At 60.9% G+C, this 24,885-nt stretch overlaps 1 protein-coding gene across 1 annotated transcript in view; it reads left to right on the top strand.

Moving 5' to 3' along the window:
• LOC117653249 overlaps nt 1–24,885 on the top strand; it is a 40,571-nt gene extending 15,686 nt beyond the window's left edge. Inside the window, exons 2-6 of the mRNA XM_034398808.1 lie at nt 11,843–12,072; nt 12,707–12,754; nt 13,094–13,192; nt 16,478–16,722; nt 24,392–24,885. Of these exons, the coding sequence (XP_034254699.1) occupies nt 11,843–12,072; nt 12,707–12,754; nt 13,094–13,192; nt 16,478–16,722; nt 24,392–24,536 (767 nt within the window). The 3' untranslated portion in view covers nt 24,537–24,885. The remainder of the gene's footprint in view (nt 1–11,842; nt 12,073–12,706; nt 12,755–13,093; nt 13,193–16,477; nt 16,723–24,391) is intronic.

The raw sequence follows: 24,885 nt of genomic DNA, 5'->3' as shown, positions 1-24,885 counted from the left end.
TTTTGACCTCCAGCGTCGCTAAATGGGACTCGAACCGAACGTGTGCCCCACTAGTGGATTGCTCTTCGAACGAGCAATCAATTGGTGGGGTCACACGTTCGGTTCGAGTCCTGTTTTGCGACTCTGGAGCTCAAAACGCGCCTAGAGTTTTGGCCACCTCCACCGGTCTTCTGGCCCACTGTGCGTCGCTTTGTCGGCATGATCGATCGTCCCAATGGGTCTGCGATTCGCGCGCGCAGCAAGCGTGGCACGCGTAGCGCCCGGCGTGACGGTCACGCGGCGCGGCGGGGCGGATGATGCCTCAGAGCTTCTGTCACTCGGCCGTGTCTCCGCACTCGCGGGGCGTACCGCGGGGGTGCGAGGGAGACGGAGCGGTGCTCGGTGGGAAGGGCCATGGCGTCGGGCCTGTCGGCTTGCCTGTCGGGCTGACCGGGCGGCCGATCACACAGTCACGGCCGGCTACACTCGCTCCACTTGAACGTCGCGCAGCCGCGCCATTCGGCTGGTTATCATTTTGCTCTCTGTCTCTCTCGCCCTCGTGAGGCGGGGCGGGGTCGTCCTCCCGAGGCAGTGCGACAGAGACGGAGCGGCCAAAGCACTGTTCGGAATGACTGAGAGAGAACACCGCGGAGCCGCGACCCGTTTGTCGCCGTGATCAAATTGAAGGCGTTGGGGCGTCCTTTGGGGAGCCCTTTTGGGGCACGGCATGGTACGGCGCAGCACGGCACGGCACGGCACGGCACGGCACGGCACGGCACGGCACGGCACGGCACGGAATAGCACGGAATGGCACGGCACGGCACGGCACGGCACGGCACGGCACGGAATGGCACGGCACGGCACGGCATGGCACGGCACGGAATGGCACGGCACGGCACGGCGCCCTCCCTTGCGGTGACTCCAGCAGACAACCCACTTAGGCAGGTGTATAGTGCGTCCGCCGCGCCCCAAAAGCCACGCCGCAAGCGACAGCGCGACAGGGCGACAGGGTGGTTGGTTTTGCTCGTCGGCTTGCTCGGCGTCGAGGCGGCCCGCACCACCAAATGGCGCACATGAAACGGAACGCCTTGGTGGCGGGGCGGGGCGGGGCGGCACGCTGTAAGCAGCTTCCCGCGCGGCGTCGTCGCGGTTTTTCCGCCTCGCCAAAAACCCCTTTAGAGCACGCCCTGGCGGTATTCGCGGGGCATAGGCCGACTCCGAACAAAGGCCTCGCCGCTCTGCTGTCTCTCTCGCTCTCGCGGGCGGCGCTCTGCCGCGGTGCGGGTGCAAGAGAGACGGAGCGAGCGATGGAACCTCTGTTTGGGATCGCTATCCTGGCGTTGCGGTGAAGGCCTTTCCGGCGTGGAGGAAAAGTTTCGTTGAATGAGCAGCGCGCCAAAACGCCGAAAGGCGCGTCCGTCCTTTTTCCGGCAACGGCACTGGGAAACGCTAGAGCAGCGGTTCCCAACCTTAGGGTCGCGACCCCAAATGGGGTCGCGAAAAAATTTCGAGGGGTCGCGGCGAGGTGGTTGGGGTCGCCTGGGGTCGCGGCTGTTTCCCGGCTGGCAGAATTGTTCAAAACGGTCGAAAATGCCTTTGAAAATTCGTGTTTTAGGCCGACTTTAAGCAGCAACTGCGTCTGATCCGACAAGGTATTTCGTCCTTCCTCAGCAGGCATTTGGTCTTTGGACCTTCCTTTAGCATGCCTTTGTTACGGAGTGCGATTATCGGCTTAGTTGGGAGCAGTATTGTCTCAAAGTGGATCAAAATGGCTGCAAAGGCATTTTTTACTGTTTCATCAACTTTGAGCACAATACTGCTCCCAAACTAAGGCCGATAATCACACTCCGTAACAAAGCATGCTAAAGAAGGTCCAAAGACCAAATGCCCGTCGAGGGAGGACGAAATACCTTGTCGGATCAGACGCAGTGGCTGCTTAAAGTCGGCCCAAACACGTTCTTTAAAGACATTTCTGAGCGTTTTGATCAACTTTGTGGCAATACTGCTCCCAAACTAAGGCCGATAATCACACACCGTAACAAAGGCATGCTAAAGGAAGGTCCAAAGACCAAATGCCCGTCGAGGGAGGACGAAATACCTTGTCGGATCAGACGCAGTGGCTGCTTAAAGTCGGCCCAAAACACGATTTTTTAAAGACATTTCTGAGCGTTTTGATCAACTTTGTGGCAATACTGCTCCCAAACTAAGGCAGATAATCACACTCTGTAACAAAGGCATGCTAAAGGAGGGGTCGCGTGGGGTCGCGAAATTTTTCCTGGGGGTCGCGGAAATTTTTTGTTACAAATTTGGGGTCGCGAACCGAAGAAGGTTGGGAACCGCTGCGCTAGAGGAACCGGAAACTGTCGGACGCGCGCCGCGGCGCCACACCTCGCCGCGGGTACGCCCAGCGCGCCGAGCAGGCCGGGCAGGCCGCGAAGAGCGCCCTTAAAGAGGCTGTCAATATGCAAAAGAGTTTGGCAACTCGATAACTTGATTGCCGCTCCCTTCCTTGTTCCTGCCTTTGCCTTGGCGTTGCCTTGGCGTTGCCTTGGCGTTGCCTTTGGCGTTGACTTGGCGGCGCGGCGGATGGCGGCGGGGTGACGCTGTCCGTGTCCAGCCTCCCCGGTCCCTTCCTGCGGACCGCCACTCCGAGAGTCGTCTTCGCCGCTCTGTCTCTCTCGCACCCATACGGGACGCCGCGTGAGTGCGAGAGAGACAGAGCGACGAAAACGCTCTGCTTTGAGGCGGCGCGGCGCTCCGAGGCGTCTCGCTAACGGCCGCGCCGCGCCTCTTCTCTCCGACGGCCTCGCTCGCCTCGCGCGGCGGAGGGCGGAAGGCGGAATGCACTGAGCTGTGGCTTTCGGTCCTGCCGCCGCGGCGCGCCGGGCCGTCCCAAGTTTCGGCCCCATTCAAAGTTGGAAATTGGTCTGCTACAGAAACAAGAGAGGCCGTCTTTTTGCGCCGAGGGGACAGGCCGTCCCTGCCCTGCCCTGCCCGGCCCTGCCCGGCTGGCGGCGCGGCGGACGCCGGACGCTTCGTCTAGACACCCCGGGGACACCTAGCAGCGCCCGATGGGGTTCAAAGGGCGCCTTTGAGCGCGGCGGGGGCGTGGCCTCTGGCGCGGCGTGGCGCGGCCTGGCGTGGCGTGGCTCGGCGTGGCGTGGCTCGCTGGCGTGATGAGTGGCTTCGAGAAAAACGCGCTGGAAAGTCTAACGGCGGGGCGGAGGGCGTGGCGCGACCGGGATCCTTTTTTCGTCGTCGCGGGTCAAGCCGAAGAGAGCCGAAGAGAGCCGAAGCAGCTTTGCACTGCCTGCCTGCCTTCCCGCCTGGGGCCTGGGCTGGGCCCGTCGCGTCGCCCCGCGGAGCCGAAGGGAGGCCAAGTGTGGAGGGTCAGTGAATTATTCATACCCCTCCGAACAGTACTTTGGTCGCTCCGTCTCGCTCGCACCCGTACGCCTCGCCGCGTGAGTGCGAGAGAGACGGGGCGGCGAAAGCACTTCTCGGACTCGGCGGCGGAGGGGTTCTGCTCCATGCTCCACGGCCGCCGGCGTGGCCGCCTGGCCGGGCGTTAAATATTCGGCGCCGTACTGCGCGGCACCTGCCCAGAGCGAGACGGCGAGACGCAGCAGCGCCCTGCGCGCACGTCCAGGCGGCCACGCCGGCACACCGTTACCGTTAGGGACGCGGACCTCAACCCTCACCCTCAAACGAGCGCGCTTTTTGCGTCACTGTCAACTTTGGCTGGAAATGAGGCTCAATGATTATCGGCGCACAGCATTTGTTTTTGTTCCGTTTTGTTTGTTTTTGTTTGGTAAGGTTAAAGAAATGAGAACCACACACTTAAAACTTAAAAAGTATTGTGAGCGTAGTACAAACTAATTTACTTTGCACGAAGAAATAGTCCGTAAATTACGAAGTATTTTCTTTGTAAGCTTTAGTATGCTCAAAATACTTTGTTATAACAAGCTGCTTTTCTTTGTAAGGCCTAAAGTTGTTTGTAAGGTTTTCTCAGTGCATTTACAACCATTTTTATAAACCCTTATTTAACCATAAATTAAGGCCAAAAATCTTACAATCTTTACTACATTGGACTTCGCAGTATTCCTAGTAGTCTATATGAAAAACATGAGCTATGAGTGGGGCACGAACGAACGATTATCCAGGAACAGTTACATTTTGCCTCGTGCAAAGAAACCACCGGAGCATGCCACCAGACAGGTAAAGCACCTGCCAAAACCATCAAAGCCTCTCGGAAAACGACGACAGAGTTATTCCCCGTGGCGGGTCGGGTACTTGTCTCGCGCGACAAAGGGCAGGCCGCTTGACGCCGTGGTGACGGACGGGTGGATGTGCCGCATGGCAGGTTCCGAGAGTCGTTTTCGTCGCTCTGTCTCTCTCGCACCCGCGGGGCGTGCCGTGTAGGTGCGAGAGAGACAGAGCGACGAGAGCGACTCTCGGAATCTGCCTGCTGCGTGGCCCTGCGTCGCCGCGGTCCGTGGTTCATGGCGTTGACGGCGTTGACGGCCAGGAGGGTGAGGCCGCGCCGTGCCGCGTCGCGCACCGCGTCGCACGGCCCTAACGATAATGTTGTTGTCTGGGGCACGCCGCCGCGCCACGCCGCGACGCGCCGCGGGCACTCGCTCCACGCCATCGCCTTGGTGATGGCTTCGGCGGTCCCCCTGCCGGCCTGCCCGGCCCTGCGGCCCTGCTGCAGGCTTGACTGATGGCTTTTAAAAGCTTGGCAAAACTCGATTGATATTCCCCCTGCCCCGGCGGCCAGCCGTCGCGGCGCGTCGCGGCGCCAAGCGTATGGCCGGGAAGGACCGTGTAGCCCACCGATTCCGAACTGGGCTTCGTCGCACAGTGGGCCAGACGACCGGTGGAGCGGCCAAAATTCTAGACGCGTTTTGAGCTCCAGAGTCGCTAAATGGGACTCGAACCGAACGCGTGACCCAACCAATGGATTGCTCTCCGAACGAGGAATCCGTTGGTGGGGTCACACGCTCGGTTCGAGTCCTGTTTAGCGACTCTAGAGTTCAAAACGCGTCTAGGATTTTGGCCGCCCCACCGGTCTTCTGGCCCACTGTGCGTCGCTCTGTCTCTCTCGCGCACCCAGCTGAACGCCCCATGAGTGCGAGAGAGAAAGAGCGAGAAAGAGAGCGCACTGTCGGAATCTTCCTGCAGGCGGTGCGCGGACATTAACGTTGTCGCTTTCATCCGCGAGGCGCACGATCTTACAGTGGGTCCGTCCCGTCCCCGTGCCCTTCGCGTCGTCGGCGACGCAGACGCTCCGAACTGGCGGAGGAGGAAAGAGGCGGGGAGGGAACCTCATGCGGGCCCCATCCCCCCCCTCTCTCCCCCTCGGTAACGTAGAACAATGCGTTGATGCTGACAAACTAGCTGCATCCTCGCACTTTCGGGCTCACTCTCGCTCGCAGTGCCGCAGTGCCATGGTTCCCACGTGGTGCTTGACCCCCGCGGCGCCTCGCCCTGCGGGCCCTGCGGTCGGCCAGGCCAGGCCCAGGCCTCCCACGTGCACGACACGTGTTGTACGCCGCACGCCGTACGCCCCGCACGCCCCCGGCCCAAGCCGGCCGAGGAAAGCGAAAGGAACCGCGGAGTATCGCACGGTCAGGTGCGGCGCGGAGCAGCGCATCTTGCGGCGGCGTCGCCGGCCCGCCCCCCCCGCCCCGCCCCGCCCCGCCTCTCCTTGCCGCGCCCGGCGCCGCCGCGCAGACACCGCCCCGCCCGCCCCGCCCCGCCTGCACTGGCCGCGCCGCGCCGCGCCGCCTTCGCCACTGCCCTCTTGACACACATTCACGGCCAGAGCCTCGCCGCGCTCTCCCCCTCCCCTCCCCTCCCCTCCCCTCCCCTCCCCTTCCTCCGTCCGGCCGTCTTCCGCTTGTCCACACATGGCAGTGCCGTGGCACTTGGATGCGCCTGTCGCCGCATTCTGTCGCGCTTCCTGCTCCGCCACCGGCACGGCCGGGCACGCCGCGGCAGGACGTCATGTAGGCTGCCGAGTGATTCAGAAGAGCGACTCGTCGCTCTGTCTCTCTCGCACCTTTACGGAGGGCCCCGCGAGTGCGACAGAGACAGGGCGGAGAAGCGACTCTTCTCTGAATAGACCTTTCCGGGCTAAGCAACTTGTTCAGTATACTCGGATCTTTGCGCCGCCACACTTTAAGATCCAGCTCATTTGTGGCGAAACGGAATTGAAATCGGTGTCTACTGGAGTATCAACAACAACGAGTTTAATGCCATTTCGCTGCAGATAGGTTGGGTCTTACAGTGTGGCGGCGCAAAGATTCGGTTATTGCACAAGAAGCTTAGCCCGGAAAGGTCTATCACTCGGTCGGACTTCGGCTGCTCTGGAAAAGAAAATATTGTAATACGCTCGGCCGGAAAATGGATGGCGGAAGAATTGGCGTCGAAGAAGGGCGTCTGCAGACTGACTCCGAGAGTCGTTTTCGTCGCTCTGTCTCTCTCGCACCCATACGGGACGCCCTGCATGAGAGGCAACGGTCAACGGTCCGCGATTGCCGAATAATTTCAGCACTCTGCGTTCTGACCGCCACAGTACTAATTTCACCAGTAGTCAAGAGGCGATGATTGAGACTTCTGCTCGTCCCGTGTCGAGTCGGCAGGCCGTCATTTCGGGCGCCGCCACCGGGCGTTTTGTTTTCGGCGGGGCTCGTCTCGATTCGGGGCACCGCCGACCGGAGCGGAGACCGCCACACGTCACATCGCCGGGCGGGTCAACGTCCAGGTCGTCCAGGTCGTCCGGGTCCACGTCGCCGCGGCACCGTTTCCTCCTCGGCAGTGGACCAGCGGCAGGCGCCGCTCTGTCTCTGTCGCGCCCGCGGGGCGACGGGGCGTACCGTAGGGGTGCGAGAGAGACGGAGCGGCCTGCGGGACCTGCCCGGCCTGCGGCCCGGCCTGCCCGTCGGGGCCCTGACTCCCTGACGGGCGACGCGACCTTGTTCCGCCTGCCCCGCCTGCTCTGCTTGCCAGGGGAATCTGGTTCTACGGCTTCCAAATCTGCCGGACGGGACGACGAGTCCAGCGCGGCTGGCCCGCCGGCCCGCCCCGCCCCACCGGCCGAGTCATGGTGGCCGCGCCACTGCATGAAGCGCGCGCGCGTTGTCGGCCATGCCCGACCCGGCCGAACCCGCGGCCCACGGCCCGCCGCAGCCCACCACAGCGCGCCGCCAGGACCGGAGAAAGTAAAGTTGATCCGAAGGACTGCGAGACGCGGCAAGCCGTGCCGCCACCGCCAGGCGCGCCGCGCAAACGGCATGAAACGGGCCGAAACCGAAGCCAGCCGAGCCGCCGAGCCGGCCGGCTCGCCGCGCCGCACAGCGCCGCACGACCCATCCGCCCGTTAGCTCAACCTTGTCCAGCCTTGGCCGCGGACGAGCCTCCGGACTCTCGCTTTCCTCGCCGTCCTCGTCGGCGGCAGCCCGCCGGGTAGGCCACCGCAGCACCGCCGTGCGTCGCGTCCACACGGGCTGCCTACTATCCATTACCATTACCATTCAGGGCTCGAGGCGACCTTAAACTTCAACTTGAGAGGCTGCCCTCCAGGTGGACTTGAACATGAACTTGAGGAGGCTGCCCTCCAGGTGGACTTGAACTTGAACCTGAGAGGCTGCCCTCACCCTCAAGGTGGACTTGAACTTGAGAGGCTGCCCCCCAGGTGGACTTCCTCTCCATTACCATTAAGGGCTCCACTTTAAACTTCAACTTGAGAGGCTGCCCTCCAGGTGGACTTGAACTTGAACTTGAGGCTGCCCTCCAGGTGGACTTGAACTTGAACTTGAGGCTGTCCTCCAGGTGGACTTGAACTTGAGAGGCTGGCCTCAAGGTGGACTTGAACTTGAGAGGCTGCCCCCCAGGTGGACTTGAACTTGAGAGGCTGGCCTCAAGGTGGACTTGAACTTGAGAGGCTGCCCTCCAGCTGGACTTGAACTTGAGAGGCTGCCCCTCGAGGTGGCCCATCCACAGGGTGGCCTACCCTCCGGGCGGCCCAAGCCAGCCTGGCCGGCGAGAGAGCCGAGCTAATTGTTGTTGGTGTCGCGGCGGTAAAAGTGCTCTGCGGGAAGCGCGCCGTCGTCCGTCGGGTGACACTACTAAAGGGTGCCGCGCTTGGTGCCGCGCGGGTTCCCACGGCCACGCCGCGGCCGCGCTCCAGTTCGGCGAGGCGGGCTACCCGCAGCCGCTTGCAGCCCACTGAACCGAGAGTTGTTTTCGTCGCTCTGTCTCTCCCGCACCTGGGGACGCTCCATGAGTGCGAGAGAGACAGAGCGACGAAAACGACTCTCGGAATCAGTCTGCAGCTGGTGTCGGCACAGTGACGGTCTCGGCGTCCTCGGAGCGCGGGCGGGCACGCCGATGGCGACGGGTCACGTGGCTTCCGTCCTGCTGCTACTCGTTGGATGCTGAGTTGGAAACGCGCGGCGACGGCGGCCTCGACTCAGGCCAGCAGCCAGGCCAGCAGCACTCCTCTCGGGTTTATTTGCCGATAAAAATGACTTAATCCCACTGAGCGCGCCAGCGGCGGCCAGCATAGCAGAGCCGCCTGCAGGCCAGGCCAGACCAGGCCAGTCGCAATTGGTGTCTTTATTTCCTGGCCTGGAGCTGCTGGATTGGACCGGACGAGGAGCCGGAAAGGGAACGGGGAAAGGGGAGGGGGAAAGGGAGGGGGAGCAGGCGACGTCGAATTAAGTCGACTTCAGGGCATACATTAACGGGCGAATATCGGGCGGCGTTTTCCCGGTTCCAGTCCCGGTGGCGGCCGGTGTCGTGGAAACGAGTGGAAACCGGCCCGGATTCGGCGACGGCGGCGCGCTGTCATCGTCGTCCTCCACCTCCTCGACATCGTCGTCGTCGTCCTCCTCCACCTCTTCCTTATCGTCGCCGTCCTCCACGTCATTGTCGTCCTCCTCCTCCACGTCATTGTCGTCGTCCTCCTCCTCCTCCTCCTGGTCATCGCCGTTGTCGTCGCACTCCTCCTCGTGGTCATCGTCGTCGTCTTCCTCCTCGTCATCGTCGTCCTCCTCGTCATCGTCGTCCTCGTCGTCGTCCTCGTCCTCGTCATCGTCCTCGTCGCCGTCGTCCTCCTCCTCCTCGTCATCGTTCTCCTCCTCCTCGACGTCGTGGTGTGTGTGTTCATCACAGTCGAACGCGATGAGTCGGCCTGGCCGAGGCCGAGGCCGTATGGTTGGAACGGGGATGTGGGTCGGACCTCGGCGGACTGTCGCAGCAGCCCGCCGTGGCGCCGCCGGCCATGCCGTCCGCCTGGATCTGCGGCCACGTCAGGCCCCCGGGCGTTAGCAGGGCACGGCGTGGCGGGGCGTGGCGGGGTGGGGTAGGGTGTGGCGGCGCGGGGCGTGGTGGGCTCCAGACCAGTTCCTCTTCGAGCAGCTGCAGGTGCGTTGTGTGGATCCAGCACAAGGTAGCGGGGTCACCGTCGAGCCGCCGTCGTCGCGGTGCTTTTCCTGCATTCCAGTGCCGGTCGCCGCCGATCCGTGAGGCCACCGCGACGCGAGTCGGCGGTTCAAACACCCGCCGCGCAGTGCGTGACAACATTTTTTTGGCGCCCCTGTTGCGCGGGCTGCTGCCGTCGCCTCGCCGTCCGCTGCATTCGCGGCCAAAGCGCGGTCGAGCTGAGAGACAGGCAAGACACACGGGCTCGCTAAAAGGAGGGACAGCTCGCGAGGACGAGTGTCTCGCGCTGGTCGGGGAGAGTGCTCACACTGAGAGCAGCGCGACAACGCCGTCAGTGTGTTCATCAAGGAGACGCGAACTCCCTCCGGGAAAAAAGGCGGGACCGCGGCAAGGCGCGCACAAGTGCGGCAGGCCAGCGCGGCCTTGCCGTGCGAAGCGACGCCTCGCCCGCTTCTCAAGGGCCGCGCCATCAGGACCATCAGGGCCGTCAGGACGGGGCGCTTGTTGTGAGCACGACTACACCCCCCCCCCCCCTGCTATCCGTCTTTGTCACAATGGGACTCCTCTCTCACCTCCTCGACGCATCCTGCGACCGGCGACCGCAGCCCCCCCCCTCCCTAGTTCCATCCTGGAACCGCTGGAACTAACCGCACAGCGACGCAGCGCATGTTACAGTGCAGCCAGCCTGCATGCAGTGCACTGCGAGTGAATGGGGCATTGCACAGGTGGTTGGGTGTGGGAGATGTCAGTCGCGGCTCAGTTTCGGCTTTACCTCAACTCTCAGAAATGCTACTTCGACTCGAATGTGACAACACGGTAAAAACGAAACCTGGTATTTCCAGGAGCCCTATGTTGTAAGGTATAGGAGTTTCCAGGAGATTCCTGGGATTCCCAGGAAGCATTTTTACCGTGAACTCACGACAACCCCAGCCCGGGCAAAAATCCGGCCAACTTTCACGCACCCCACAAAAACGATCCTCGAATTAAACACAAATCAACGGTAGAGAATTTAATGGAAAGCTTTCTTAATTTTCGAAGAAACTTGGTGGCGGTGCCATTATTGTTCCATGATGTAAACGTGCATTGCGGCGCGCCCGGGCATGGCCGGGCACGTTGGCTCCGAAATGCGACCCTGGCGAGAATGGCCGCCATATTCGCACCCTCCGTCGTCCGTCCTGCAGGCCGACCCCCTTGACCGGGGCGGTGCGGGACGCGGCGGATGTCATTCACGCCTCCATCTCGGGTAATAAAACGTGGAGCCCGTGCCGGCCGCGCCGGCCGAGCCGGACTAGAGAGACATCAACGTCGTCCCTCCCTCCGCCCCCACCCCCTGGACGGCGAGGGCGAGCCTCGGCGCGCAGCGCAGACCCGGAATTCAGGCATCATGGCTCGCCATAAAATTCAAGCCGGCCGGAGTCGGCCCGGCGAGTTATTGAATGCTCGGGGAGGTGCGGGACGAGGGGGAAGGGGGGGGGGGACGTGGCGGCACGCGGCCCGTAATGAGGCGGAGGCAAACACCGCCACGATCGCTGTGGACTCCTTAGTTGCCCCGTCGAACGGCTGGCGGTCGCGCTCGGTCGCGCCGTACGTCGTGACGCACGGCCTTTCACTGATGGGCGAACGTGGCGGTAACACGGTGTTCGTGATGGCGTCCGCCCTGCGGGGCCACGTTGGGGCACACGAGGACGCGCGTGCAACGCTTTGGGTTACGTACCGCTGCCGTCCGGAACAGTGTCGAGCGGACGGAGGTCAGGTACGTCCCTCCTCACCCTCCCCTGGACGCGCGACTGTCGCGACAGGGTTCTAGGATGGCAAAATTCGCCGCAGCGGCACCGGCGACGTGTATCCGAGCGACCGAAGGGGTGGCGGTCCGACGTGCGCCCGGACCGACGGCTAAGACATCGGCTGGCTCGGCCGAAGCAGCCCCGTCCGCGCCGCCTCGCCCTGCAGAACACTACTCGGGTCGCGGCGTGACGTTCTGTGACGCACGGCCTTTCTACCTTGATGGAGCGTAACGTGAGCGGTAACACGGTGTGACGTGATGGCAGATAGCCGCCCCTGCAGGGCCCCGCTGGGGTCAACACGGAGGCGCCGGCACCTTTGGCACGTACCGCCGCTCGTCAACGGAACAGGTGTTGACGCGGACGGGGGTCGGGGGCTCCTCGGCGGGACTGCTGCAACGTGCTTGCTACCGCCGCCGAGGTCCGAATTTCCGAGGCTGGGAGGGGAGAGCCCCCTGCGGTGGTTACGTTGTCCGTAGGGCAGCAATGCGGCTGGAGCGCGTCTCTGCAGGGCTGTCCGGAGCGCCCCTGGAGGAGTGCCTCCCCGCCCCGCCCGCCCCTCTCTGATGACTGATGGATCTCGAATGCGAAGCAATGCGAAGCCGACTGACGCCCTGCCTTTCTGCCCGCAGAGAAACTGTTCAAGAAGAAGCTGATGACGAGCTTCTTCGCGCTGCTGCTCATCGTCAAGATGATCAAGGTGAAGCTCATGTTCCTACTGCCCCTCATCCTGGGCGTGGGCACGGCCAAGAAGCTGCTGCTCAAGGTGCTGCTGTTCCTGTTCCCCGCGCTGTCCCACCTGTTCAAGCTGTGCTCGTACTACCACGCCAACTACGCCAAGTACCACCACCACCACCACAAGGTAAAATGGGCTGAACGAACTGTTGCACGTGGGCCAGAAGACCGGCGCGGGTGGCCAAAACTCTAGACGCGTTTTGAGCTCCAGAATCGCTAAACAGGACTCGAGCCGAACGTATGACCCCACCAATGGATTGCTCTCGGAAGGAGGAATCTATTGGTGGGGTCACACGTGCGGTTCGAGTCCTGTTTAGCGACTCTGGTGCTCAAAAGGCGTCTAGAGTTTTGGCCGCCTCCACCGGTCTTCAGGCGCACTGTGTGTTGCGCTGCAATTCCATTTCGCCTCCCCGACTCGAGAGCGGCCGTTTCAATTTGGCGGCTTTTTTGTCCGGATTTCCTTGTCGCCGACATCGGCGCTTTCCCGGGCCTTCCGCCAGGCCGCGCTGCGCGATGACCCCCACGAGGGTGGTGGCGAGGGGGGCGGCGGTTTGTCAATTTAGCTCCCCGCGGCGAGTGGCGACGGTGCCTCACTGCCGCGCGGTACGGCGCGGCTCCCGAGTCGGGTCCCCGGAGGGGCATCTCTTTGTTCCCGCTGACAGCTCCAGGGTGGAGCCGTCCCGAGCCATCCCGGCTGGGCCGTCCGCCGCAGCTACGCTGCAAAGTTTGGCTGCTTCTCATTGGCCGTCTCCCTTTTGCAGATCGCGCACCACCACCACGTGATCCCCGTGCCCGTGCCGCAGCCCGTGCCGGTGGCCGCGCCGCCCCACCACGGCGGCCACGGCGTCCACGGCGGCGGCATCGAGTACAGCGGGTCGCCGCCGCCGTACTCGGGCCACTCGTCGTACGTGCCGGACGCGTCCGGGCCCGTGTACGGCACGCCGCCGTCCGGGCCCTCGTCCGACTCCAACCCCTTCGCCGACTTCGCCGGGCCCAGCGGACCGGGAGGCCCCGGCGGCGGCGGCGGCGGCTACGAGTATCCGGCGCACAACCGCAACGAGAACCTGGGCGTGCTGCCCGCCAACCAGCAGAGCAACGACGTGATGGCGGCCTGGGGGCTGGGCGCCGCGCCGGGCGTCAACCCGGGCGTCGTCGGCCAGGGCCTCGGCCAGGGTGCCAACCCCTGGGACGACCAGCGCGTCTACAGGCACACGCCCAACGCCGGCGGCAAGCGGAAACAAGGAGGGGTGAGTGGCGAACCGTGTGACGACTACGGGTTATTTGGGTAAGAAAAGAACGGGATAAGAAAAGTACAGGGTAAGAAAGGTACGGGGTAAGAAAAGTACAAGGGTAAGAAAAGTTCGAGGGCAAGAAAAGTTCGAGGGCGAGACCAGTTTAAGGGTAAGAAAAGTTCAAGGGTAAGGTTCAAAGGTGAGAAAAGTACAAGAGTAAGAAAAGTTCAAAGGTAAGAAAAGCACAAGAGTAAGAAAAGACAAGGGTAAGAAAAGTACAAGGGTAAGAAAAGTACAAGGGTAAGAAAAGTACAGAGTAAGAAAAGCACAGGGAAGGAAAAATACAGGTTAAGAAGTACAGGATAAGACAAGTACAGGGTAAGAAAAGTATACCCCCTGTGGTCCAGAGGAGGAATCTTGACATCCATTTGACAGTGTTTTCAGACGCAGATTTTCATGTTCAGATTACAACAAATCGAGGGATGGCTCAACGTCAAGATTTTAACTTGGGTGTACTTTTTTTTGCCCTGCACTGCACTCTTCTTTCCCAACTTACACTTTTGTTTTCGTTTGGGCGAAATTGGTCATTTTTTTTTGAGGACAGCACTCCTTTTGCTTGAGGCCCTCGCCAGTTTGTTGACACGGAGTGAGCCAATTTGTCGCCGCCTGACGAATTCATTCCCCGCTGACAGCGCCGTGTTTTCATTCAACGCCCCGCCGTGGCGCGCCGTGGCGCCCCGGTAACGGAACGGGGTCGGCGAGGGGCTCTGCGCCCTCGCCGCCCGCCCGGCTGGCTGGGTATTAAACTGATCACGTTTACTTCTCCGTCCCTCCCGATACCGCCTCCCCCTCCGGAGGGTCCCCGGAGGTCCCACCGGAGTACCCCGGCGTCCCCAATACGCCTGTGAGCCGGACCCCGAGAACCCCTCCAGGACCCCGTCGGCCAACAACCCCCCGACGCCGACGCCGTCCACCACGGTCCATTTGCAACTCAAATCGGAGCGCGCCTTTGGCCGAATTTAATTCCGGCTCCATATCGCCGTCCAAGCAACAGCCTTCAGACCCTTCATTTGCGTAAGACACGCTTGGGCGCGTCGCACCGGCGGCGTGGCGCGGCGTGGCGTGGCGGGGGTGACGACCCGGCCGTGGCGTCCATCGATTCACGCGCCCTCCCGGAAAACCATCTTCGCAAACAGTTTTAAGGCAGGAAATCCGTCCCTGCCACACCCCCACAGTGGGCCAGAACACCGGTGGAGGTGACCAAAAGCCTAGAGGCTTTTTGAGCTCCAGAGGCCCTTCATAAATGGGCCTCGAACCGGACGTGTGACCCTACCAATGGATTGCTCTCCGAACGGGGAATCCATTTGTGGGATCACACGTCCGGTTCGAGATTCGTTTAGCGACTCTGGAGCTCAAAACGCGTCTAGGGTTTTGGCCGCACCGGTCTCCCGGCCCACTGCGCGTCGCCCTCACACAGGATTATCATTGCCGCCATTAGACTCACGGATACACGGTACCTAACACGGCCGAATAGCGGGCAGTTTCCGCACGAAGATATAAAAGTGACTCGACGAGAACCCCGCCGTAATTCCAAAACGTGGACCCTGACAGGCCATTTTCCCGGTGTAACTCACTATGTACAGCGGCCGTAAACGCCCTTCCCCCTCCCCTCCCCAGCTCATGCAAAGCGGGCTGAAGCGCTCATCGCAGACCACCACCGTGCTCCTCAGGCTCTGACACAAATTTACATAAGTTTTATTTAACTTGCCGAGCCGAGTTTTCTGCTTGTCGGGCCGGCGGGTCGTCGGGGTGCTCGGGGTCGCCCGGGGAGCCGGCACCCTCTCTCGATCATCACCCGAGTTTAGATTTGGCCCTCCGTCCCGGGACGGGGGGCGGCAGGGCGGCGGTATTCAAATTAATTTAATACATCCTGTCACGGCCAGTGACGGGGAAGTGACATTCAGAACGGGGGAGTGAGCGTGGCCCGAGGCGGGGGCACACTGGCGACAGCAGCGCCACTCGTGCAAATGCAATGCGGTTCGAACATGGGTGACGTCCTTGGCGATGGCCTCGGTGACGGCCTATTGGCAGCTTCGTCGACGGCGATGGTGACTACGGCCTTGGTGAACGTCCTGGCGACTACTCCGGTGACGGCCTCAGCAGGGGTAGTGTCCCATGGTTCAGCGAAGTACTACACTGTTATTCCACTTGCGATACAGACCGCACTTTCTGCGCAATACAAATTTCGTCGCACTTTTCTGTGATGATCATTGGTAAAAGGTGTGATGAGCTACAGTATCGCAGAATGTTGCAATGATCATTGCAAAAAACTGCAATGATTCCAGATTTTGTGTTGTCATCTTGTTAACTTGGATAACAGTACGGCTCAGTAAAGAGTATAGGTACCCCATAGTTGGGATGGGAGCAGTGATATTGGCTGGTAACTGAAACCTCTTAGTATCGTGGAGTATCGCAAGTGGTTCAGCGACTTTCTAGGTCGATGTAACGCCACACCGGAGCAGTCGCCTCTAAAGTTTGGACTCCTCAGCATGTCGATATCGAAGATGGCAGGTGCTTGGGTTAGGTCGGATTGCCATTGATATTCGGTCTGCCACCCGGGAACGGTGGGGAAGCCAAACTATCATGCGCGGCAATGCGACACCTATTCTGCACAGGCACAAAACACTAGCCACGGAAATTACTCGCGACTCACGGCTGGCTAACTTTCGGTGGTCAGACCGAATTAGCTCCTGCGGGGCACCTGCCGTGCACGCCGTCGGTTCCTGGAAACCGAGCCCCGCCGAACTTTGCGGGCCAGAGTGAGTGGCCTGCGATCTGGGCGGCGCTTGTGGACGGCAGGACCACGCAGGACGGCAGGGGAGGCGGCCAGCGCCATGCGTCTTCATCAGACACTATTGAGAGTTCAGTGGAGTTGCGGTCGCGTGCGGCGAGCCCACCCACTAGCCCGGCCGCCCTGGTCTCCCTGCAGCAGTCAGTGGGCCAGAAGACCGGTGGAGGCGGTCAAAATCCAGGACGTGTTTTGAGCTCCAGGGCCGCTAAATGGGACTCGAACCGAACGTGTGACCCCACCAATGGATTGCTCTCCGAACGAGGAATCCATTGGTCGGGCCACACGTTCGGTTCAAGACCTATGCTTAGCGAATCTGAAGCTCAAAAGTCTAGCGTTTCGGCGGCCGTCGGCGATGCTCTGGCCGCCCGTCGTCCTCTCCGTGGACTATCTCGCACTGAATCTGTGAGTGACACGCCTTATCGTGATTTGAACTTAACTCCTCTCCGCAGGTGGACACCGCGACGCCCAGCCCGTCCTCGCCGCCGCCCGCGCCGAGCCTGGCAAACGTGGTGGGCCCCACAGTGGAGGTGGCCTACGACGCGTTCTACAGCCCGCTGCTGCAGCGCATGGACAACGTGTTCGTGCAGCTGGGCTTCAACGAGGAGGCCTGCCGGGAGCGCCTCGTCTGCTCCATGTACAAGAAGCCCTCGCGGTTCGCGCCGCACTCCAACCTCGTCTCGGCGGAGCTCAGCAGGTGAGGCTCGACCCGAACAACGGCGGACCGATACCGAGAGTCGTCGGCCTGTCTCTCTCGCTGTCACGGGGCGTCCCGTGTAGGTGCGAGAGAGACAGAGCGACGAAAACGACTCTCGGAATCAGTCTGCTCCCTTACAGAAATGGATCACGTCGTTGTTGGGTGCTAAAAGTGGGTGATAAAGTGTGTCAAAAAAGGGGTTCTCACGGTACCTCCTAGATGCACCACTAAAAGGTGTCTAGCCGCAGACACCCTTTTAACCGCGAGAGAGGGGTCCAAAAGGGGGTCTGAGGTGGGTTCCAAAGAAAGTGCCAAAAGTGTGTGCGGGGCATGCTCCGCGTAGGCGAAGCGACGCTGCAGTCGGGATTCGATCCTCGGACCTTTCTGTTATGAGACCTCCACTTTACACCTGAGCCATAGCGCTTCTCCTGTCAGAGGATCCGCGCGCCGCCCATATGCTTCTACAAGTCTGGACTTACAACGCCAGGCTTGTTTTCCTTGCCGGGCGCGTATCCGAAAACGAAAAAAGAAGAGTATTGCGACATCGCTCCCCCCCCCCTTCCTTTCCCCAGGTCCAGGTCCGCGGTTTCTTTCTCCAGTTACAGAAACAATAATTCGCGCGAATATAAAAGTTTACGATAGACCTGAGGCTAGAACCAGATTCTAATTATAGAACGCCATCCTCTCATAGAAACCAGGACTTTGCAGGACTTGGGAAGCCGCGACATCGTGACCGTCACTCCTCTGAATAGCAACTTGGTGGCGTGCATGGAGAGTCATCACATGCGCCGTTCTGCATCGCGTCAAAGGCACCCCTTTTTGGACCCCCTTCGCGTGAAGAAAAGGGGTCCACGTCCGTTGGAGGACCCCCTGAGCTTGAGCAGCAAAAAGGGGGTACTGAAAAGGGCCCCTCGTCTCTTTGAGAGGAGAAAACGGGGTCACGAAGGGGTTCAAATGAACGAAGAGGGTCGCAGTGGGTGGTTTTGGTCAAAAGGGGTATGAAAAGGGGCGAAAAAGTGGTCCGCAGTACCACTTATCGACCACCTTCCACAAATCCATTTCTGTAAGGGCTGAGCGCGCTTCAAAGCGGGACACCGACACAATCGGACGCATCACACAGTGGGCCAGAAGACCGGTGGAGGCGGCCAAAATTTCTGACGCTTTTTGAACTCCTGAGTCGCGAAAGGGGGCTCGAACTGAACGCGTGACCCCGCCAATTGATCGCTCTCCGAACGGGGAATCCATTGGTGGGGTCACACGCTCAGATCGAGTCCCCTTTCGTGACTCAGGAGCACAAAACGCGTCAGGAATTGTGGCCGCCTCCACCGGTCTTCTGGCCCACTCTGCATCAGTGACAATAACAGCCGGAACAATGATGGCCTCGGAAACATGCGGGCCGCGCTCCGACCAGCACAGTGTAGCACAGCCTCCGGCGAGTGATTCTTATCGAGCTGGGAGAAGGGGTGGGGTGGAATTAGCTGCTGTATGGCAGTGATCGGCGATCGGGCGCGCGGTACGATAATGGAGAAATATTCCAGTGGCAGGCAGAGGGTGTCTGGTGCGTCCCTCGGCCCCCTGCGCCTTAAATCAACAAGGCATCGTCCTCGCTGGCACGGCAAAGCACGCCTTGGCACGCCACGCACAGTGGGCCAGAAGACCGGTGGAGGTGGACAAAACCCTAGACGCGTTTTGAGCTCCAGAGTCGCTAAACCGAACCTGTGACCCCGCCAATAAATTGCTCTCCAAACGAGGAATCCATTGGTGGGGTCACACGTTCGGTTCGAGGCCTGATTAGCGACTCTGGAGCTCAAGACGCGCCCAGAGTTTCGTCCGCCTCCACCGGTCTTCTGGCCCACTGTGCCACGCCACCCCATCACCGTCCGTAAACCTTTTATTACATTTTCACTGTAGGTCAAAACAAGCGTTACTGGGAATAATGCCCCGGGATCACTCCGTCTTTTAGCGGTGACACGGCAGGCCGCCTGTGGTTCAACGCCGCTCCGCAGACCTGCACACCCTTCCACCTTTACGCGGCATCACGACACTTAACCGGGAGCCGGCGAAGGAACAGCCACAATCGCCGGCATTCAGGACAGCAACCCGGCAACGAATCGAACGGCTACGGACATTTGTTAAGAGTGCATGGCACGGCACGGCACCTTCTATTATTCTTCGCCGGGTCGTAAAACAAGACGCGGAAAGGGAAATAATGCCCCGGGAAAGCTCCGTCTTTATAGAATGACACGCAGGCGGCTGTCGGCTTCCAAAGCCCCTCCGCAGACCCGCCCCACCCCTTCCCACCTTCCCTCCACGCGGCTTACGCCCCTTAAACCGCGGAGCCGGCGAAGGAGCAGCCACTTCGGCGGCCATTCAGGACAGGCAGGACGCAGAGCAACGAACTAACGTCAAAGCGGAACCACCAATAGTGGTAGTCACAATTCGGAAATCGATACTTTGCACTAATTTTCAACTTCGCTCTAAAAACAACACAATTAAAGTGCCCTATAGCACTCGTGTAAACCTTGACAGAATGTCAGAAACGTGTCTGAAAACCTGATCAAAATTCGCGCACCTCTGAAAGCTGAAAACATATTCTGACATGCTGCTGAAGTCAGGCCATCAATATCAGCATAAGTTTTCAGAATTTCAGCTTTCAGAGGTGCGCGAATTTTGATCAGGATTTCAGACATGATTCTGACCTTCTGACAAAATTTACACGAGTGTAGTTGCCCAAAGAACAGAAAAAGGTCACGATGATGTCAAATGATTAGTGACAAGATGACATCATTGCCGACGGTCAAAGTTAGCGATTTTTGACGTCAAGTGCATGTCAATTGATATCCTTTTATTGAATATGATATCTTATGATGTGAATTTGACACAAAATACCGAGTCAAATTCTTGTCATGAGGGGTCACTGATGCAGAGCGTGACTAAATTTTATCAAGTTTAGCTCACTTGACGTCAATATGACCTTTTTCTGTTCTCTGGGTGGGGCCTAGGAGTAGGACAAGGTGTAGGAGCTAGTGTAGGAAGGACTTGGACGGGCCAAGCCGTCTACACTGAAAACCCAAACGTGGTCCAGACCGCACCATTGGTGTGGTCAGATGGGTGCCATTTTGACCACATTAGTTGGTGTGGTCTAGACCTCACCAAACGCACCAAACGTGGTCTAGACCGCACCAACTGGTGTGGTCAAAATGGCGTCTATTTGACCACACCAGTTGGTGCGGTCTAGACCACGTTTGGGTTTTCAGTGTATACACATCACGAGCCCTTCATGAGCCATAAGCCGCACATGCAGCAGTCCAGCCATGCCTTCTCGCAAGGGAGAATGCAGCAGCGCACCAGACCGTCTCATGCTCATGCTTCTCGTCGGACCTGCAAGGAATGCGCTATTTCGACAAGAAAACACTGCAAAAGGGTCCGGACCACAAAGAACCCCCACCACACTGTCTTAGCGTGCATGGGCGATGCGAATGGTGTTTTCCACCGCCGACTGTCGTTTAGTGTGGCGGTCCGCGCGGCGCTGGCGCTGCGTACGTGAGTGACGTGAGTGCCCCTTCTGGAGGGATGCCTCCGGAGAGTGGTCCGGTCTGGCGGGGACGCGCGGGGGGCAGTCGCAGCTGTCACCACGCCACCGTGCAGGCCGTGCCGGGCCGACCGTCGCCCAGCGGCCCGGCCGGACTGCCAACCAGGGCGACACCGTCTGCGTCCCGCATGGCCCGGCCACGGCGGCGCACTCTGCGTCGTTTTCGTCGCCCTGTCTCTCTCGCACTCATGGGCGCCCCGTACGGGTGCAAGAGAGACAGAGCGACGAAAACGACTCTCGGAATCAGTCTGCAGCTGCTGGGTCCCGGAACACGAGGCCCGTCATGCCATGCATGCCGTCAGGCCGGACCGACCAGGACCAACCGCCAACCGCCACTGACCTGGATCAGGTCGGGCCGCCACGCCGCCGGTAGTAGCGGAGGGCTCAGACTGCATAAATGAGTGCACGCTTGTGTGAGTGCGTGTGTGAGAGAGAGAGAGGGAGAGAAAGGGAGAGAGAGGGAGGGAGAGAGAGAGAGAGAGAGAGAGAGAGAGAGAGAGAGAGAGAGAGAGAGAGAAAGAGAGAAAGAGAGAGAGCACTCATGTGTTGCGTCGGAACTCGCTGAAAAGCTGGAAAGCCACCCCACTGTCCGCGGTACATTACCATTTGCGAAGCGTTTTGCTCGGCTTTAGCGCTGCTTTGTGCGTCTGGCTTTGTGCTGAATGGTGTACCAGGTATGGCGGCGGTGGCTGCGGCGACCCTGTCCCGCAACACACGCACACACACACGCCACACACACACTAACGTGTAAATCCTGCACGAAGCGGTTCCCCGAAGAGGCAGCGCCTCTCAATTTTTCATACCCGTCGCCGCGTTCTGGTAACGCCTTGTGGCACCTGCGATAAAAGCCCCGCCCCCTTTTTGGCCCGTCCCGTTTATTTTTTGTAAAAAAATGACGGAGGGACGGGCATATAGTATGATGCATGCTGTGCGTCCGTTCGTCCGTTCGTTCGTTCGTTCGTTCGTCCGAGGACTTCCCGTGGTCCGATCTTGACCAACTTTGGTATGCAGCCTCCTTGGGTGACCCTAAGAACCGCCCGGTGGCAGCAAATCCGATCCGAGCCCCGGGGGCGCTGCTGCAGGTGCATCATGGTCTACATGGGGTCGAGGAGGATCTCGGCAACGGATGCAGCTAGCAGGGCATGTAGGGGTATTTTTGGAATCGGTGCGACGAGAAAAAACCAATGGTGCCAGTTTCGAGCGAATCGGAGAAGTTCGGACCCGGGTTCAAATCCCTGCGGGGTATTTTTTGAACATTCTTTTTATTCGATTTTTGGCATTGTTTCTGATGTTTTTGAGGGTGCTGATGACGAAAACGACATTTATTATAACCCCAGACTCAGGTTTAATTCCGTCAGGGTCAAACATAGGCGAAATTCGTACGTGTCTTAATGTACGGGACGGGCCAAAGTTGCCGATGTATATCGCTACTTTTCCTGTTATTTTCTCCGCCGCTGTCCGACCGGCCGACCGACCACCCCCCGGAGGGCGGCCATGGCTCGTCCTTGGCCGAGCGCAAACAACGACAACAATGACAACAAAATCAATCGGCCCGTTTCTGTTTTGTTTTTGCTTGCCATGTTTTCCCGGCGGGCCTTTGTCCCAGCGGCGGTCCGGCGGCAGTGCGGGGCCCGACAGGCCGACAGGCCGACAGGCGTGTAACGCGGCGGGTGCGCCGTGACTCGGCAGAGGAGGCGCTAAGCCCGCCGCCCGGCTGGCGCGTCACAGCACCCCCCCCCCCCCCCCCCTCTCTTGGACTGACATCGTTATTGGAAGATGGCCGGGCCAGACGTACGAATAACCCGCGCGGCACTTTTACGAGAAGGCCGAGCCAGCCGAGTCCAATATAGGGAGAGCAAACAGTGTCGCTGGCGGCGGGGAGGGGGGGGGGACAAGTTTGGTGTTGACCTGTTGCTTGGAAGCTCCGCCCGGCCCTGCGTCGCGCCCTGTGTGCCCTGCGCCCCGCCGAGGGCCGAGGGCCCCACCGAGGGCCGCGTCGCCGTGGCCGCGCCTTCCGCCTCGTCACCCCGCCGGGGGCCACGCCGCCCCGCGCCGCCCTGCGCCCTCCGGCAGCCTTTGGCGCTAATTACGCACCTTCCTTGAGGCGGGGCGGGGCGAGGCGGGGCGGGGCGGGGCGAGACGGGGCGGGGCGAGGCGGGGCGGGGCGGGGCGAGGCGGGGCGAGGCGAGGCGGGGCGAGGCGGGGCGAGGCGGGGCGAACCCCTCCGCGCTCCTCGCCGGTATCGGTCTCGATCTCGAGGGGGAGGCACGCAGCAGACTGATCCCGAGAGTTTTCGTCGCTCTGTCTCTCTCACACCCGTGGGGCGTTCCGTATGGTGCGAGAGAGACAGAGCGGCGAAGACGACTCTCGGAATCAGTCTGCAGGGCGCAGCAGGGCGCGGCACCTCTTGACGTGCCAACAAGGTTGGGTCGGGTTCGGCGGCCGGCCGACGGAGCGCCGTGGAGGCGGGCAGCGCTGCGGCTCCGGCGTGCGTGGCGGCACTGCCTATGCACCGATCCACAGGCGCTATTAGTGCGGGAGCGGGACTGCGCGGGGCGCGTGCCCACAGTGGGCCGAAGCCGGTGGAGGCTGCCAAAACTCAGACGCGTTGAGCTCCGAGTCGCTAAAGGGACTCGACCGAACGTCGTGACCCCACCAATGGATTGCTGCGGCCAAAGGGAGGGTGGGGCGGCACCTTGGGTTTCCCGGCGTGCCTTTTGGGGACTCTATGGAGCATCAACAGCGTCTAGAGTGCGCTGCAGCTGCGCGGGCGCACGTGCGGTGTCTGCTGATGATGATGCTGGTGTTTCCGCTCCTGCTGCTGTCTGATTACCACCAACGCTCCGCCGTTCTGCCTGTCTCTCTCGCACCCGTTCCGAGCGCACCGCGGGTGCGAGAGAGACAGCGTCACGAAAGCGCCGTGCTTCCGGAATGAGCGAGCAGCCCCGAGGGATGAAAAAAATGTGAGGCCTCATAAGCGGCAGGAAATTGCTACCGCCAATATTGTCCGTTAGGTCCGTTGATTAAAAGCCGGGGCGCGGCGTGGCGTGGCGCGGCCGCCCGCGGTGGAGATCACCGAGAATCTCGGCCCGAGATCTAATTAGGCCGAAATCCGCCCCCGGAAGACAACAACCTCAAGGCCGTCCTCGAGGACGCGCGCTTCCGTCGTCGAAAAATCTCTCCCCCACCTCCTTCCCCGCCTCGACACCCTACGCTCGCGTGTTTGCGCGCCCTTCTCTCATTTTTCCCCACATGCCCCACTTTTCCCTCCGTTCCAGGCTCGTCAGCGAAAGGACAGAAAATGGGGGAGCTTCCGCTGCGAGAGCAACGAGCCTCGGTAGTGGGGGGGGGGAGGGGGAGGTACTTCCTGGGGAACAGAGTGCTGGCATCCCCCGTGTCCGCCGTGATGCAGCTCCGTGAGCAGCCCCTACTCACCCCCGCCCCTTCCTCCACACACAAAGCCTCGAGGCGAGAGGCGAGGGGTGAGGGCGAGGTGGGAGGGCGCAGGAGGGCGCTACACCAGCAACGTATGGGCGTTTGCCGGCGGCGTCGACGTCGCCGTGTTCTTTCCGGCGGCGAAGTCTGCTCGGCCGAGCTGACACACACACACACACACACACACACACACACACACACACATCTCCGCGTACACCGACACACCTCTACATGTACACACACACACATACACACGCTGCTAGCCCCCCCTCCCCTTTTTCACGTGTCGCGCGGCCGGAGGGTGGGGTGGCTACAAAGGACAGGAAATTGAAGAAGACATGGGGAAGACGACGTCGGCCTTGTACGCGAAAATCGCCCTCATTTGTGCTGCCGGGGGCGTGGCGGGGCGGGGCGTGGCGGGCGGGCGGGGCGAGGCGGGGCGAGGCGGAGCAGAGCGGGGCAGTGCGAGTGAGCCCGGCGAGACGTGTCCGTGCGAAATGGCAGGGACAGCGCGCCTGTCTCCAAGAAAACGCCATTCGAGGGGAAAATGTGTCGTCCTTGTCGTGTTCATGCCGCGGCGCGTTTTGCGGACGATTACGCCCTCAATCATGTTGACATCTGTGTTGTTGTTTTTGTCCCCAGGGACCCCACTGAGCTGCAGAAGCCGTCCTCCCTCAACTCGGCCGTGGTGCGCTTCTACCGCTACGTGCAGGCCGCCCGCGACGGCCAGAACGCCAAGGACTGCCTGACGCTGTACCCGGCCTGCACCGTCAACACGGACCTGTGACCGCGCTCCCGGCCTGCAGAGTGATTCCGGGCGGGGCTTTCGTCGGTCTGTCTCTCTCGCACCCTTGCGGGGCGCCCCATCAGTGCGAGAGAGAGGCCGCCCACTCGGAATCGGCCTGCGGGGCGGCTTGCTCCACTTCCCAAGCAGCACGACATGTTTACACGAGTTTTGACGAACGTTCCGACAGTTTCCTGCGCGGGGGCCAGCTCGCCGCAAGGTCTTGCTGGCCCTCGGCGCCGCGGCCGTCTTGCACACAGTGGGCCGGAAGAGCGGCGCAGGCGGCCAAAGCTCTGGACGCGTTTTGAGCTCCAGAGTCGCCAAACGGGACTCGAACCGAATCGTGTGATCC

This window comes from Thrips palmi, unplaced genomic scaffold, assembly GCF_012932325.1.
Source record: "Thrips palmi isolate BJ-2018 unplaced genomic scaffold, TpBJ-2018v1 HiC_scaffold_8, whole genome shotgun sequence".
Lineage (NCBI taxonomy): Eukaryota > Metazoa > Arthropoda > Insecta > Thysanoptera > Thripidae > Thrips > Thrips palmi.
The sequence above is the reverse complement of the archived record's forward strand: the minus strand, read 5'-3'. Positions and strand labels throughout refer to the sequence as shown.